This window comes from Bombina bombina, chromosome 6, assembly GCF_027579735.1.
Source record: "Bombina bombina isolate aBomBom1 chromosome 6, aBomBom1.pri, whole genome shotgun sequence".
NCBI classification, from domain to species: Eukaryota; Metazoa; Chordata; class Amphibia; order Anura; family Bombinatoridae; genus Bombina; species Bombina bombina.
The window spans coordinates 681,328,794-681,346,211 of NC_069504.1; the positions used below are offsets into that span (position 1 = coordinate 681,328,794).

The following is a 17,418-nucleotide window of genomic DNA, read 5'->3' on the forward strand; positions in this document are numbered from 1 at the left end:
ATTGATGTTAGATCCATGTCTTTAGCTGTATTAGCTAGAAGAGCTTTGTGGCTTAAATCTTGGAATGCTGATATGACATCTAAATTTAGATTACTACCTCTTTCTTTCCAAGGTAATAATTTTTTTGGTTCTCAGTTGGATTCTATTATTTCAACTGTTACTGGGGGAAAAGGAGTTTTTCTGCCTCAGGATAAAAAACCTAAGGGTAAATCTAAGGCTTCTAACCGTTTTCGTTCCTTTCGTCAAAATAAGGAACAAAAACTTTATCCTCCCCCCAAGGAATCTGCTTCCAATTGGAAGCCTTCCTCAAATTGGAATAAATCCAAGCCATTTAGGAAACCAAAGTCAGCCCCTAAGTCTTCATGAAGGTGCGGCCCTCATTCCAGCTCAGCTGGTAGGGGGCAGATTAAGGTTTTTCAAGGATTTTTGGATAAAATCTGTCCAAAATCATTGGATTCAGACATTGTCTCCCAAGGGTATCGAATAGGATTCAGAGTAAGACCTCCTGTGAGAAGATTTTTTCTCACGTATCCCTGTAAATCCAGTAAAAGCTTTCCTGAAGTGTGTTTCAGACCTGGAGTCTTCAGGGGTAATCATGCCAGTTCCTCCTCAGGAACAAGGTTAGGGGTTTTATTCAAACCTATTCATTGTACCAAAGAAAGAAAATTTATTCAGACCAGTTCTGGATCTGAAAATTTTGAATCGTTATGTAAGAGTACCAACTTTCAAGATGGTAACTATAAGGACTATTCTGCCTTTTGTTCAGCGAGGACATTATATGTCCACAATAGACTTGCAGGATGCATACCTTCATATTCCGATTCATCCAGAACACTATCAGTTTCTGAGATTCTCTTTTCTAGACGAGCATTACCAATTTGTTGCTCTTCCATTTGGCCTAGCAACAGCTCCAAGAATCTTTACAAAGGTTCTGGGTGCCCTACTATCTGTAATCAGAGAACAGGGTATTGCGGTGTTTCCTTATTTGGACGATATCTGGTACTAGCTCAGTCTTTACATACTGCAGAATCTCACACGAATCAACTAGTGTTGTTTCTTCGGAAACATGGTTGGAGGATCAATTTAACAAAAAGTTTCTTGATTCCTCAGACAAGGGTCACCTTTTTAGGCTTCCAGATAGATTCAGTGTCCATGACTCTGTCTCTAACAGACAAGAGACGTTTAAAATTGGTCGCAGCATGCTGGCACCTTCAGTCTCAGTCATGGAAGTTTTAGGTCTCATGACTGCAGCATCGAATGTGATCCCCTTTGCTCGTTTTCACATGAGACCTCTACAGCTTTGTATGCTGAATCAATGGTGCAGGGATTATACAAAGATATCACAATTAATATCCTTAAATCCCAATGTAAGACACTCTCTGACATGGTGGTTAGATCACCACCATTTAGTTCAAGGGGCTTCTTTTGTTCGGCCAACCTGGACTGTGATCACAACAGATGTGAGTTTTTCAGGTTGGGGAGCTGTTTGGGGATCTCTGACAGCACAAGGGGTTTGGAAATCTCAAGAGGCGAGATTACCAATAAATATTTTAGAACTCTGTGCAATTCTCAGGGCTCTTCAGTTCTGGCCTCTGCTAAAGAGAGAACCGTTCATTTGTTTTAAGACAGTATCACAACTGTGGCTTATGTCAATCATCAGGGTGGGACTCAGTCCCCAAGCTATGAAAGAAGTATCTCGGATACTTGCTTGGGCGGAATCCAGCTCCTGTCTAATCTCTGCGGTGCATATCCCAGGTGTAGACAATTGGGAGGCGGATTATCTCAGCCGCCAGACTTTACATCCAGGGGAATGGTCTCTCCATCCAGATGTGTTTTCTCAGATTATTCAGATGTGGGGTCTTCCAGAGATAGATCTCATGGCCTCTCATCTAAACTTGAAACTTCCCAGATACCTGTCCAGGTCCAGGGATGTTCAGGCGGAAGCAGTGGATGCGTCGACACTTCCTTGGTGTTATCCTGCTTACATCTTCCCGCCTCTAGTTCTCCTTCCCAGAGTGATCTCCAAAATCATCATGGAACAGTCTTTTTTGTTGCTGGTGGCTCCAGCATGGCCACACAGGTTTTGGTATGCGGATCTGGTTCGGATGTCCAGTTGCCCGCCTTGGCCACTTCCATTGCGGCCAGACCTACTATCTCAAGGTCCGTTTTTCCATCAGGATCTCAAATCATTAAATTTGAAGGTATGGAAATTGAATGCTTAGTTCTAAGTCATAGAGGTTTCTCTGACTCAGTGATTAATACTATGTTACAAGCTCGTAAATCTGTCTCTAGAAAGATTTATTATAGAGTTTGGAAGACTTACATTTCATGGTGTTCTCATAAATTCTCCTAGCATTCTTTTAGAATTCCTAGAATTTTACAGTTTCTTCAGGATGGTTTGGATAAGGGTTTGTCTGCAAGTTCCTTGAAAGGACAAATCTCCGCTCTTTCTGTTTTATTTCACAGAAAGATTGCTATACTTCCTGATATTCACTGTTTTGTACAGGCTTTAATTCGTATTAAGCCTCTCATTAAGTCAATTTCTCCTCCTTGGAGTCTTAATTTAATTCTGAAAGCTTTACAGGCTCCTCCTTTTGAACCTATGCATTCTTTGGACATTAAACTACTTTCTTGGAAAGTGTTGTTTCTTTTGGCCATCTCTTCTGCTAGAAGAGTTTCTGAGTTATCTGCTCTTTCTTGTGAGTCTCCTTTTCTGATTTTTCATCAGGATAAGGCAGTTTTGCCGACTTCTTTTCAATTTTTACCTAAGGTTGTGAAGTCCAACAACATTAGTAGAGAAATTGTTGTCCCTTCCTTATGTCCTAATCCTAAGAATTCTTTGGAAAGATCCTTACATTCTTTGGATGTGGTAAGAGCTTTGAAATATTATGTAGAAGCTACTAAAGATTTCAGGAAGACTTCCAGTCTATTTGTTTTATTTTCTGGTCCTAGGAAAGGTCAGAAGGCTTCTGCTATTTCCTTGGCTTCTTGGTTGAAACTTTTGATTCATCAAGCTTATTTGGATTCGGGTTAGGCCCCGCCTCAGAGAATTACAGCTCATTCTACTAGATCAGTCTCCACTTCATGGGCTTTTAAGAATGAAGCTTCAGTTGATCAGATTTGCAAAGCGGCAACTTGGTCCTCTTTGCATACATTTACTAAATTCTACCGTTTTGATGTCTTTGCTTCCTTCGAAGCAGTTTTTGGTAGAAAAGTTCTTCAGGCAGCTGTTTCATTTTGATTCTTCTGCTTTTGATTTAAGTTTTTTTCTTCCAAAAATGAAAATAAACGTATTTTTTTGGGTTGTGGATTAATTTTTTTCAGCGGAATATGGCTGTTTTTATTTTTATTCCCTCCCTCTCTAGTGACTCTTGAGTGGAGATCCACATCTTGGGTATTGATATCCCATATGTCACTAGCTCATGGACTCTTGCCAATTACATGAAAGAAAACATAATTTATGTAAGAACTTACCTGATAAATTAATTTCTTTCATATTGGCAAGAGTCCATGAGGCCCACCCTTTTTATGGTGGTTATGATTTTTTCTATAAAGCACAATTATTTCCAAATTTCCTTTGTTGATGCTTTCTACTCCTTTCTTTATCACCCCACTGCTTGGCTATTCGTTAAACTGAATTGTGGGTGTGGTGAGGGGTGTATTTATAGGCATTTTGAGGTTTGGGAAACTTTGCCCCTCCTGGTAGGATTGTATATCCCATATGTCACTAGCTCATGGACTCTTGCCAATATGAAAGAAATGAATTTATCAGGTAAGTTCTTACATAAATTATGTTTTTCATTACTTAAGGCACTTTATGTATTAATCTAAATTTCTAACTATATGTATTGTACTTATATTTGCCATGAGTCAGGTTTATGTATATTTCCTTTTGCAGACTATCAGTTTCAAAATTGGGAATAACGTATTTAGGAAGTTATTTTTTCTTACTTGGGGTATAGTATTTTCTTCAAAACTGACTGTTTTCTTTCATTTTCACGGGCAAAATTAGGATCGCGAGGCAGCAAAATGCTATTATTTATTGCATCATTCTTGGTGCAAGAATTTCTTTTGGCGTGAAGGTACGTTCGTTGACGCAAGTTCGCCATTTCCAGCTTAGTTGATGCCAGGTTCCTTGCACAAGGTTGCGTCTGCCACAACGCGAGTTGCGTAATTTCCGGATGTTGTTAGCACCAAAAAAATTCATTTTGCATTGCGCGTTATTCTTGGCGCCAAATAATTTGCGTTTTTCTATGCTCAGAGGTCTATGTTGTTTGCATTTTTTCCCATTCCTGAAACTGCCATATACGGAAATTGATAATTTTGCTTTATATGTTGTTTTTTTCTTTCATGTAATTAGCAAGAGTCCATGAGCTAGTGACGTATGGGATATACATTCCTACCAGGAGGGGCAAAGTTTCCCAAACCTCAAAATGCTTACAAATACACCCCTCACCACACCCACAAATCAGTTTTTACAAACTTTGCCTCCTATGGAGGTGGTGAAGTAAGTTTGTGCTAGATTCTACGTTGATATGCGCTCCGCAGCAGGTTGGAGCCCGGTTTTCCTCTCAGCGTGCAGTGAATGTCAGAGGGATGTGAGGAGAGTATTGCCTGTTTGAATTCAATGATCTCCTTCTACGGGGTCTATTTCATAGGTTCTCTGTTATCGGTCGTAGAGATTCATCTCTTACCTCCCTTTTCAGATCGACGATATACTCTTATATATATATACCATTACCTCTGCTGATTTTCATTTCAGTACTCGTTTGGCTTTCTACAAACATGTAGATGAGTGTCCTGGGGTAAGTAAGTCTTATTTTCTGTGACACTCTAAGCTATGGTTGGGCACTTTTTTTAATAAAGTTCTAAATATATGTATTCAAACATTTATTTGCCTTGACTCAGGATGTTCAACATTCCTTATTTTCAGACAGTCAGTTTCATATTTGGGATAATGCACTTGAATCAATTATTTTTTGTACGTGTTTTTTATACGTGTCGCCGGAGAGTTGCGTCATTTTTTGACGTTCTTTTGCGCCAAAAGTGTCGGCGTTCCGGACGTGGCGTCATTTTTGGCGCCAAATAATGTGGGCGTCTTATTTGGCGCTAAAAAAATATGGGCGTCGCCTTTGTCTCCACATTATTTAAGTCTCATTTTTGTTTGCTTCTGGTTGCTAGAAGCTTGTTCCTTGGCATTTTTTCCCATTCCTGAAACTGTCATTTAAGGAATTTGATCAATTTTGCTTTATATGTTGTTTTTTCTCTTACATATTGCAAGATGTCTCACGTTGCATCTGAGTCAGAAGATACTTCAGGAAAATCGCTGTCTGGTGCTGGAACTACCAAAGCTAAGTGTATCTGCTGTAAACTTTTGGTAGCTGTTCCTCCAGCTGTTGTTTGTATAAATTGTCATGACAAACTTGTTAATGCAGATAATATTTCCTTTAGTAATGTACCATTACCTGTTGCAGTTCCATCAACATCTAATGTTCAGAATGTTCCTGATAACATAAGAGATTTTGTTTCTGAATCCATCAAGAAGGCTGTCTGTTGTTCCTCCTCCTAGTAAACATAAAAAATCTTTTAAAACTTCTCTTTATACAGATGAATTTTTAAATGAACATCATTCTGATTCTAATGACTCTTCTGGTTCAGAGGATTCTGTCTCAGAGGTTGATGCTGATAAATCTTCATATTTATTTAAAATGGAATTTATTCGTTCTTTACTTAAAGAAGTACTAATTGCTTTAGAAATTGAGGATTCTGGTCCTCTTGATACTAAATCTAAACGTTTATATAAGGTCTTTAAATCTCCTGTGGTTATTAAAGAAGTTTTTCCTGTTCCTGGTGCTATTTCTGAAGTAATTTCCAGAGAATGGAATAATTTGGGTAATTCATTTACTCCTTCTAAACGTTTTAAGCAATTATATCCTGTGCCGTCTGACAGATTAGAATTTTGGGACAAAATCCCTAAAGTTGATGGGGCTATTTCTACCCTTGCTAAACGTACTACTATTCCTACGTCAGATGGTACTTCGTTTAAGGATCCTTTAGATAGGAAAATTGAATCCTTTCTAAGAAAAGCTTATCTGTGTTCAGGTAATCTTCTTAGACCTGCTATATCATTGGCTGATGTTGCTGCAGCTTCAAATTTTTGGTTGGAAACTTTAGCGCAACAAGTAACAGATCATGATTCTCATAATATTATTCTTCTTCTTCAACATGCTAATAATTTTATCTGTGATGCCATTTTTGATATTATCAGAGTTGATGTCAGGTTTATGTCTCTAGCTATTTTAGCTAGAAGAGCTTTATGGCTTAAAACTTGGAATGCTGATATGTCTTCTAAATCGACTCTACTTTCCATTTCTTTCCAGGGTAACAAATTATTTGGTTCTCAGTTGGATTCTATTATCTCAACTGTTACTGGTGGGAAAGGAACTTTTTTACCACAGGATAAAAATCTAAGGGTAAAAACAGGGCTAATAATCGTTTTCGTTCCTTTCGTTTCAACAAAGAACAAAAACCTGATCCTTCATCCTCAGGAGCAGTTTCAGTTTGGAAACCATCTCCAGTCTGGAATAAATCCAAGCCTTCTAGAAAAGCAAAGCCAGCTTCTAAGTCCACATGAAGGTGCGGCCCTCATTCCAGCTCAGCTGGTAGGGGGCAGGTTACGTTTTTTCAAAGAAATTTGGATCAATTCTGTTCACAATCTTTGGATTCAGAACATTGTTTCAGAAGGGTACAGAATAGGTTTCAAGATAAGACCTCCTGCAAAGAGATTTTTTCTTTCCCGTGTCCCAGAAAATCCAGTGAAAGCTCAAGCATTTCTGAAATGTGTTTCAGATCTAGAGTTGGCTGGAGTAATTATGCCAGTTCCAGTTCTGGAACAGGGGCTGGGGTTTTATTCAAATCTCTTCATTGTACCAAAGAAGGAGAATTCCTTCAGACCAGTTCTGGATCTAAAAATATTGAATCGTTATGTAAGGATACCAACGTTCAAAATGGTAACTGTAAGGACTATCTTGCCTTTTGTTCAGCAAGGGCATTATATGTCCACAATAGATTTACAGGATGCATATCTGCATATTCCGATTCATCCAGATCATTATCAGTTCCTGAGATTCTCTTTTCTGGACAAGCATTACCAGTTTGTGGCTCTGCCGTTTGGCCTAGCTACAGCTCCAAGAATTTTTACAAAGGTTCTCGGTGCCCTTCTGTCTGTAATCAGAGAACAGGGTATTGTGGTATTTCCTTATTTGGACGATATCTTGGTACTTGGCTCAGTCTTTACATTTAGCAGAATCTCATACGAATCGACTTGTGTTGTTTCTTCAAGATCATGGTTGGAGGATCAATTCACTAAAAAGTTCATTGATTCCTCAGACAAGGGTAACCTTTCTGGGTTTCCAGATAGATTCAGTGTCCATGACTCTGTCTTTGACAGACAAGAGACGTCTAAAATTGATTTCAGCTTGTCGAAACCTTCAGTCACAATCATTCCCTTCGGTAGCCTTATGCATGGAAATTCTAGGTCTTATGACTGCTGCATCGGACGCGATCCCCTTTGCTCGTTTTCACATGCGACCTTCTTCAGCTCTGTATGCTGAACCAATGGTGCAGGGATTACACAAAGATATCTCAATTAATATCTTTAAAACCGATTGTACGACACTCTCTGACGTGGTGGACAGATCACCATCGTTTAGTTCAGGGGGCTTCTTTTGTTCTTCCGACCTGGACTGTAATTTCAACAGATGCATGTCTTACAGGTTGGGGAGCTGTGTGGGGGTCTCTGACAGCACAAGGGGTTTGGGAATCTCAGGAGGTGAGATTACCGATCAATATTTGGAACTCCGTGCAATTTTCAGAGCTCTTCAGTCTTGGCCTCTTCTGAAGAGAGAATCGTTCATTTGTTTTCAGACAGACAATGTCACAACTGTGGCATACATCAATCATCAAGGAGGGACTCACAGTCCTCTGGCTATGAAAGAAGTATCTCGAATTCTGGTTTGGGCGGAATCCAGCTCCAGGATAGACAATTGGGAAGGGGATTATCTCAGTCGCCAAACGTTGCATCCGGGCGAATGGTCTCTTCACCCAGAGGTATTTCTTCAGATTGTTCAAATGTGGGAACTTCCAGAAATAGATCTGATGGCTTCTTATCTAAACAAGAAACTTCCCAGGTATCTGTCCAGATCCCGGGATCCTCAGGCGGAGGCAGTGGATGCATTATCACTTCCTTGGAAGTATCATCCTGCCTATATCTTTCCGCCTCTAGTTCTTCTTCCAAGAGTAATCTCCAAGATTCTGAAGGAATGCTCGTTTGTTCTGCTGGTAGCTCCAGCATGGCCTCACAGGTTTTGGTATGCGGATCTTGTCCGGATGGCCTCTTGCCAACCGTGGACTCTTCCGTTAAGACCAGACCTTCTGTCGCAAGGTCCTTTTTTCCATCAGGATCTCAAATCCTTAAATTTAAAGGTATGGAGATTGAACGCTTGATTCTTGGTCAAAGAGGTTTCTCTGACTCAGTGATTAATACTATGTTACAGGCTCGTAAATCTGTATCTAGAGAGATATATTATAGAGTCTGGAAGACTTATATTTCTTGGTGTCTTTCTCATCATTTTTCCTGGCATTCTTTTAGAATTCTGAGAATTTTACAGTTTCTTCAGGATGGTTTAGATAAAGGTTTGTCCGCAAGTTCCTTGAAAGGTCAAATCTCTGCTCTTTCTGTTCTTTTCACAGAAAGATTGCTAATCTTCCTGATATTCATTGTTTTGTACAAGCCTTGGTTCGTATAAAACCTGTCATTAAGTCAATTTCTCCTCCTTGGAGTTTGAATTTGGTTCTGGGGGCTCTTCAAGCTCCTCCGTTTGAACCTATGCATTCATTGGACATTAAATTACTTTCTTGGAAAGTTTTGTTCCTTTTGGCCATCTCTTCTGCCAGAAGAGTTTCTGAATTGTCTGCTCTTTCTTGTGAGTCAACTTTTCTGATTTTTCATCAGGATAAGGCAGTGTTGCGAACTTCTTTTGAATTTTTTCCTAAGGTTGTGAATTCCAACAACATTAGTAGAGAAATTGTAGTTCCTTCATTATGCCCTAATCCTAAGAATTCTAAGGAGAAATCATTGCATTCTTTGGATGTTGTTAGAGCTTTGAAATATTATGTTGAAGCTACTAAGACTTTCCGAAAGACTTCTAGTCTATTTGTCATCTTTTCCGGTTCTAGAAAAGGCCAGAAAGCTTCTTCCATTTCTTTGGCATCTTGGTTGAAATCTTTAATTCATCATGCCTATGTTGAGTCGGGTAAAACTCCGCCTCAGAGGATTACAGCTCATTCTACTAGGTCAGTTTCTACTTCCTGGGCGTTTAGGAATGAAGCTTCGGTTGATCAGATTTGCAAAGCAGCAACTTGGTCTTCTTTGCATACTTTTACTAAATTCTACCATTTTGATGTGTTTTCTTCTTCTGAAGCAGTTTTTGGTAGAAAAGTACTTCAGGCAGCTGTTTCAGTTTGAATCTTCTGCTTATGTTTTCATTTAAACTTTATTTTGGGTGTGGATTATTTTCAGCAGGAATTGGCTGTCTTTATTTTATCCCTCCCTCTCTAGTGACTCTTGCGTGGAAAGACCCACATCTTGGGTATTTATTATCCCATACGTCACTAGCTCATGGACTCTTGCTAATTACATGAAAGAAAACATAATTTATGTAAGAACTTACCTGATAAATTAATTTCTTTCATATTAGCAAGAGTCCATGAGGCCCACCCTTTTTTGTGGTGGTTATGATTTTTTTTGTATAAAGCACAATTATTCCAATTCCTTATTTTTATGCTTTCGCACTTTTTTCTTATCACCCCACTTCTTGGCTACTGATTTGTGGGTGTGGTGAGGGGTGTATTTGTAGGCATTTTGAGGTTTGGGAAACTTTGCCCCTCCTGGTAGGAATGTATATCCCATACGTCACTAGCTCATGGACTCTTGCTAATATGAAAGAAATGAATTTATCAGGTAAGTTCTTACATAAATTATGTTTTCTTACATTTGCAAGATGTCTCAATCTGATCCTGTCTGCCTGATAACAGTTCTACCAAAGATAAGTGTATCCATTGTAAATTAGTAGAGATATTATCTCCAGCTGTAGTATGTAACAGTTGTCATGATAAACTTTTACATGCAGAGAATGTATCCATCAGTACTAGTACAATGTCTGTTGCTCCTTCAACATCTAATGTACATGATATCCCTGTGAATATAAAAGATTGTATTGCTGATGCGATTCAAAAGGCTTTGTCTGCTATTCCGCCTTCTAATAAACATAAAAGGTCTTTTAAAACTTCTCATAAAGTTGATGAAATTTCAAATGACCGACAACATACTGATTTATCCTCCTCTGATGAGGATCTATCTGATTCAGAGGATCCTACCTCAGAATTGACACTGACAAATCTACTTATCTCTTTAAGATGGAGTATATTTGTTCCTTGTTAAGAGGTGTTGATTACTTTGGATATTGAGGAAACTAGTCCTCTTGATATTAAAACTAGTAAACTTTTAAATTCTGTTTATAAACCTCCTGTGGTTACTCCAGAGGTTTTTCCAGTTCCTGGTGCTATTTCTGATATGATTTCAAAGGAATGAAATAGGCCTGGTACTTCCTTTATTCCTTCTGCTAGGTTTAAAAAGTTGTATCCCTTGCCAGCAATTAGATTGGAGTTTTGGGAAAAAATCCCCAAAGTTGATGGGGCTATCTCTACTTATGGAAGATAGTAGTTCCTTTTAAAGACATTTTAGATAGGAAACTTGAATCTTATCTAAGGAAAGCTTATTTATATTCTGGCTATCTTCTCAGGCCTGCCATTTCTATGGCTGATGTTGCAGCTGCATCAACTTTTTGGTTGGAAAGTTTAGCGCAGCAGGAAACGGATCCTGATTTGTCTTGCATTGTTCGCTTGCTTCAACATGCTAATCATTTTATCTGTGATGCTATTTTTGGTATAATCAAAATTGATGTTAAATCTATGTCTTTAGCTATTTTAGCTAGAAGAGCTTTGTGGCTTAAATATTGGAATGCTGACATGGTATCTAAGTCTAGATTACTCTTTCTTTCCAAGGTAACAATTTATTTGGTTCTCATTTGGATTCAATTATTTCAACTGTTACTGGGGGGAGGGAGGTTTTTTACCTCAGGATAAAAGATCTAAGGGTACATCTAAAGCTTCTAATCGTTTTTGTTCTTTTCGACAGAATAAGGAACAGAAAGCCAATCCTTCCCCCAAAAGAATCTGGTTCCAATTGGAAACCCTCTTCAAGTTGGAATAAATCCAAGCCTTTTAAGAAACCAAAGCCATTCCCCAAGTCTGCATGAAGGTTCGGCCCTCATTCCAGCTCAGCTGGTGGGGGGCAGATTACAATTTTTCCAAAACATTTGCGCAGATTCTGTCCAAAATCAATGGATTTAGAGCATTGTCTTTCAAGGGTATTGAATAGGATTCAGAGTTAGACCTCCTGTGAGAAGATTTTTTTTCTCTCACGAGTTGGGCGATATCTTGGTACTAGCTCAGTCTTTTTTCATTTTTCCGAATCTCACACATATCAACTAGTGTTGTTTCTCCAAAGGCATGGTTGGAGGATCAATTTACCAAAAAGTTCCTTGATTCCTCAGACAAGGGTCCCCTTTTTTAGGTTCCAGATAGATTCAGTGTCTATGACTCTGTCTCTAACAGACAAGAGACTAATAAAATTGGTTTCAGCTTGTCGGAACTTTCAGTCTCAATCGTTCCCTTCAGTGGCTATGTGCATGGAAGTTTTAGGTCTCATGACTGCAGCATCAGACGCGATCCCCTTTGCTCGTTTTCATATGAGACCTCTCCAGCTTTGTATGCTGAAGCAATGGTGCAGGGATTATACAAAGATATCACAATTAATACCCTTAAATCCCAATGTTCAACTGTCTCTGACTTGGTGGTTAGACCACCACCGTATAATTCAAGGGGCCTCTTTTGTTCGTCTTTCAGGTTGGGGAGCTGTCTGGGGATCTCTGACAGCACAAGGGGTTTGGAAATCTCAAGAGGCGAGGTTACCAATTAATATTTTGGAACTCCATGCTATTTTCAGGACTCTTCAGGTTTGGCCTCTGTTGAAGAGATAACCATTTAATTTGTTTTCAGACAGACTATGTCACAACTGTGGCATATGCCAATCATCAGGGCGGGACTCATAGTCCCCTAGCTATGAAAGCAGTATCTTGGATACTTGCTTGGGTGGAATCCAGCTCTTGTCTAATTCCTGTGGTACATATCCCAGTTATAGACAATTGGGAAGCGGATTATCTCAGCTGTCAAGCTTTATATCCGGGGGTCCGGGGGAGTGGTCTCTCCATCCAGATGGGTTTTTCAGATTGTTCAGATGTGGGGTCTTCCAGAAATAGATCTGATGGCTTCTCATCTAAACAAGAAACTTCCCAGGTACCTATCCAGGTCCAGGGATCCTCAGGCGGAGTCGGTGGATGAATTAGCAGTTACTTGGTTTTACCAACCTGCTTATATATTTACGCCTCTAGTTCTTCTTTCAAGAGTGATTTCCAAAATCATCATGGAACATTAGTTTGTGTTTCTGGTAGCTCCAGCATGGCCTCACAGGTTCTGGTATGCGGAACTTGTCCGGATGTCCAGTTGTCAACCTTGGCCACTTCCTTTAAGACCAGACCTTCTGTCTCAAGGACCATTTTTGCATCAGGATCTCAAATTGCTAAATTTGAAGGTATGGAAATTGCGCTTAGTGTTTAGTCATAGAGGTTTCTCTGACTCAGTGATTGATACTATGTTACAGGCTTGTAAATCTGTTTCTAGGAAGATGTATTATTGAGTTTGGAAGACATATTTCATGGTATTCTTCTCATAAATTCTCCTGGCATTCTTTTAGAATTCCTAGAATTTTACAGTTTCTTCAGGATAATTTGGATAAAGGTTTATCTGCAAGTTCCTTTAAGCCTGTGCATTCTTTGGATATTAAACTACTTTCTTGGAAAGTGTTGTTCCTTTTGGCTATTTCTTCTGCTAGAATAGTTTCTGAATTATCTGCTCTTTCTTGTGAGTCACCTTTTCTGATTTTTCATCAAGATAAGGCAGTTTTGCGGACTTCATTTAAATTTTTACCTAAAGTTGTGAATTCTAACAACATTAATTGTTGTCCCCTCTTTGTGCCCTAATCCCAAGAATTGTTTGGAAATATCCTTACATTATCTGGATGTTGTAAGAGCTTTGAAATATTATATCAAAGCTACTAAAGATTTCAGGAAGACTTCTAATCTATTTGTTGTCTTTTCTGGTTCTAGGAAAGGTCAGAAAGCTTCTGCCATTTTCTTGGCATCTTGGTTAAAACTTTTGATTAATAAGGCTTGTTTGGAGTTGGGTCAAGCCCCGCCTCAGAGAATCACAGCTCATTCTACTAGATTAGTCTCCACTTCGTGGGCTTTTAAGAATGAAGCTTCAGTTGATCAGATTTGCAAAGCAGCAACTTGGTCTTCTTTGCATATATTTACTAAATTGTACCGTTTTGATGTATTTGCCTCTTCGGAAGCAGTTTTTGGTAGAAAAGTTCTTCAGGCAGCTGTTTCAGTTTGATTCCTCTGCTTATGTTTTAAGTTTTTTCTTTTTCTTTCATTTATGATCAAAATTTATTTTTTTGGTTGTGGATTTAATTTTTTCAGCTGAAAATGGCCGTTTTTATTTTATCCCTCCCTCTCTAGTGACTCTTGTGTGGAGTTCCACATTTTGGGTATTTCTATCCCATATGTCGCTAGCTCATGGACTCTTGCCAATTACATAAAAGAAAACATAATAAATAAACATAAGAACTTACCTGATAAATTTAATTTCTTTCATATTGGCAAGAGTCCATGAGGCCCACCCTTTTAATGGTGGTTATGTTTTTTTGTTTAAAGCACAATTATATTTCCAATTCCTTTTTTGATGCTTTTTACTCCTTTTTTTCTATCACCCCACTACTTGGCTATTCGTTAAACTGAATTGTGGGTGTGGTGAGGGGTGTATTTATAGGCATTTTGAGGTTTGGGAAACTTTGCCCCTCCTGGTAGGATTGTATATCCCATATGTCACTAGCTCATGGACTCTTGCCAACATGAAAAATGAATTTATCAGGTAAGTTCTTACATAAATTGTTTTTTTCTTGGTAGTGAGAGTCCATGAACCCACCCAAAAAGTTTTTATATGGTGGCAGCAGTCCTAGTTTGCACCTCTTTAGCCTACTTTCTTTCATACTTACCTTTCCTCTGCTATGAGTACTACTGGGAGAGAAGGGGAAATGGTAATAATAATATAATATAATATATAGCTCTGCGGAATCTGGTGCTCTACAAATAACTGATAATAATATATATAAAGCTCTGATAGGATGTATTTGCCTCCTCCTGGTGTTATTTCAGTGCTTTTTACAAACTTGCATTTAACCAATTAGTGCAGGTCGCTGCATAACTCTATGGGAGTGAGCACAATGTTATCTATATGGCACACATGAACTAGCACTATCTGGCTGTGAGAAGCCAATAAAATGCACTGAGATAAGATTGCATAGGGTTATAAGGTTATAAAGTATATTAATATAACAATGTTGGTTGTGCAAAGCTGGGGAATGGGTAGTAAAGGCATTATCTTTTTAAGCAATCAAAAAACATTAAGTCAACTGTCCTTTTAACCACCAGGGCTGCCATTAGACATTTCAGGGCCCTTTACTAAACTAGTGGTCACCCCCCCCCCCCCTTATATATTGGCCAAATAATATCAAGCCTCCCTGTTTTAGCTATTCATCCAAGAAACCCTTTAAAGTGAAGGTCAAGTCTGGCGTTCTGGATATCATTTTTCAATCTATCAGCAAAAATCAATATGATGTTCATTCATCAAAATATATGAAAAGACAATAATTTTTATTTTTTACTTGTTTGACCCGCTCCGTTTATGCTGTACAATCTGCCCGCCATAGTGCCTTCAGTGATTGACATATTTTCGCTCCTATCGGTATTTTACCCCCATGGCGTCCAGCCCCTTTTCTCTTTCGTCATCGCCACCCTATGCGCATGCGTTTATACAAACAGCGCATCATCGGCATGCTCGTTCATGTAACGCGCATGAGTTGTCAGTTCTCCTATCCATAGTTACATTGATTCTACAGCATCGCTCTCTCTTGGAGTATAGCAAAACCGCTTCAAAAAATAACAGGCAATTATGACAGCGCAGCGCATCTCACATACTTATTAATGTATATTACAATTGCTTTAAACTATTATTCAAGAATCTGGGTATAATTTTTTTAATTCTAATATTCCTTCTTTGCTAAAAAGCTACCGCGGTCAAGAATATTTGCACGATCCAGCACCATATTATAACAGTTTTGAAAATCGATAGAACTGTTTTTTTCTACAATAGATAGGTGTTTAAATATTAAAGTTGCACATTTTATATAATAGACATCGCTAATATATATATGGCAGATCCAGCATAGTTACGGCACTTACTGGAACGCATGCGCCATCGATCTGAGGATACGCATGCGCAGTTCAAATCTATCACGGGTGCACGAGCGTAGTCCACTTCTAACCAACAAAGCTACGTCATCCGATAAGAATAAGGAAGTGTTGATGGGGCGGAGCGTATAGGGAAAACGGAGGTATAATATAAATACTGTTTATATGTAAAGGAATATTTTTTTAGACATATAAAATAAGCGACTGCAATAATTTTACCATTAGTTTAGACATTAAGTCTTGTGAATAAGAAAAATTGACCTTCACTTTAAGTCTTAACTTGATTTACATATAGATTGCAGTACTTGGTATTTAGTTGGTATTTTAAAAAAATGCAATGTTATTTATTGGAAGCATATCAAAGCTATTGGAAGCATATCATTACTTTGTACACCAATCAAACACCAAACTACTGCAATGTATATGTATTTTTCTATATTGTTCATCACTAACACAAAACATTTTTAAAAAATAAATAGAAGCATTTCATTACTATATACACCAACAAGACACCAATGTATTTCAATTTATGCTTCCTTTCTTTTTCCCCAGAAGCTCATCAAACGTTTAACACTACTACTAACACTTAAGCTTCTTAAAAAAATAAATGAAAGCGTACCATTATTGTTTACATCACCAATGCCAAGGTACTTCAATCTGCTAAAGCCAGTTTAGAGGAGTGCTTTTAAAATAGAAACATTTACTGTCCTTTTAAGTATGCAACAATGTTTCCCACCCTACCATATGCTGCCCAGTTGTTGCTTAGATCAGTGCAGAAGGGACTGAATACTGGCCAGTGATTAGCCTCAGAAATGGGAGCAAAATAAAACTTTTTAAGAGTGTGACTCTAATTGCAAAATCACTGTGTTAAATTGTAGTAGATGGTTGGATGGACAGATCGATCTATTATGCATGGGCTAATGGTATAAGTTAAGATTATTAATCCTGTTCATTTTTCTCTTCTGTTGCAGAGGCATGAACAGAGGCAGATACCACAGTAGAAACAGATACCAAAACAGGAATGCTGATCCATATTATTTTGAAACCAGTACTGCACCCAGGAATCCCCATCCAGTTCGAGGTCCTGATGCACAATGGTCAGGAAACAGGAGACCTTACAATAGGCATCCAAAGCCGGACAGAGGAGACAAATATCCAGTATAACAAAAAAACTCCTTAGTCTTCTTAAAATACTTTGCCTTAATTTCATTTTCACCATTTTTTTTTAGAACTTTTTATCAAATTATGAACCATTAGGCTTTTAAAAAATATATACAACTGGGACAGAGAAAAAAATCATTTAGGCCTGAACAAACGTTTTTTGTGCATTATAAACAGAAAAGAGCTTGCTAATTTTTTGGCATGAAGGGCGTCTGATTTCCTGTAAACATTTTATTTGAATTATGTATTTATTGGTGTGCAGTAATATTTTGTCTGCGCATGCATTTTATTGGTTGATTACTCTTGTGTGAAAATCCTGTTTTAAACTTATTCCTACTTGATTACAGATGTACATTTTTCATTATTTGTCTGACTTCTGCTCAAACATGTTTTATTCCTAATGAGACAGACTGAACACTATAGACATTTAAAGTTACAAATTGTTTATTTCCTTGATACATGTTAATATTCTTTATAAATTTACTGGATTGCCTGAGAATTCATTGTCCTTTTTCTGTTAATTGTCATCAATATAGTGGGTCTGCTTTGACACCAATGACAGAATAGATTGTAGCTTCTAAATGCAGAGCCTAGGTCTTTTTCTTTCATCAGATAGTGAGAGTCCAGGAGCCATCACGTGTGGGGAAATTAAGTCCTCACACTTCCCATTTGCCATCAGTTATTTATTTTTATTTGTTTGCCTCCT

The 17,418-nt window shown here is 38.2% G+C and overlaps 1 protein-coding gene across 1 annotated transcript in view; it reads left to right on the forward strand.

Annotated features, from left to right (window-relative positions):
- DUSP11 (dual specificity phosphatase 11) overlaps nt 1-17,211 on the forward strand; it is a 130,156-nt gene extending 112,945 nt beyond the window's left edge. The window contains exon 12 of the mRNA XM_053719376.1: nt 16,523-17,211. Coding sequence (XP_053575351.1) covers nt 16,523-16,715 — 193 coding nt within the window. The 3' untranslated portion in view covers nt 16,716-17,211. The remainder of the gene's footprint in view (nt 1-16,522) is intronic.
- Nucleotides 17,212-17,418: the final 207 nt, after the last annotated feature.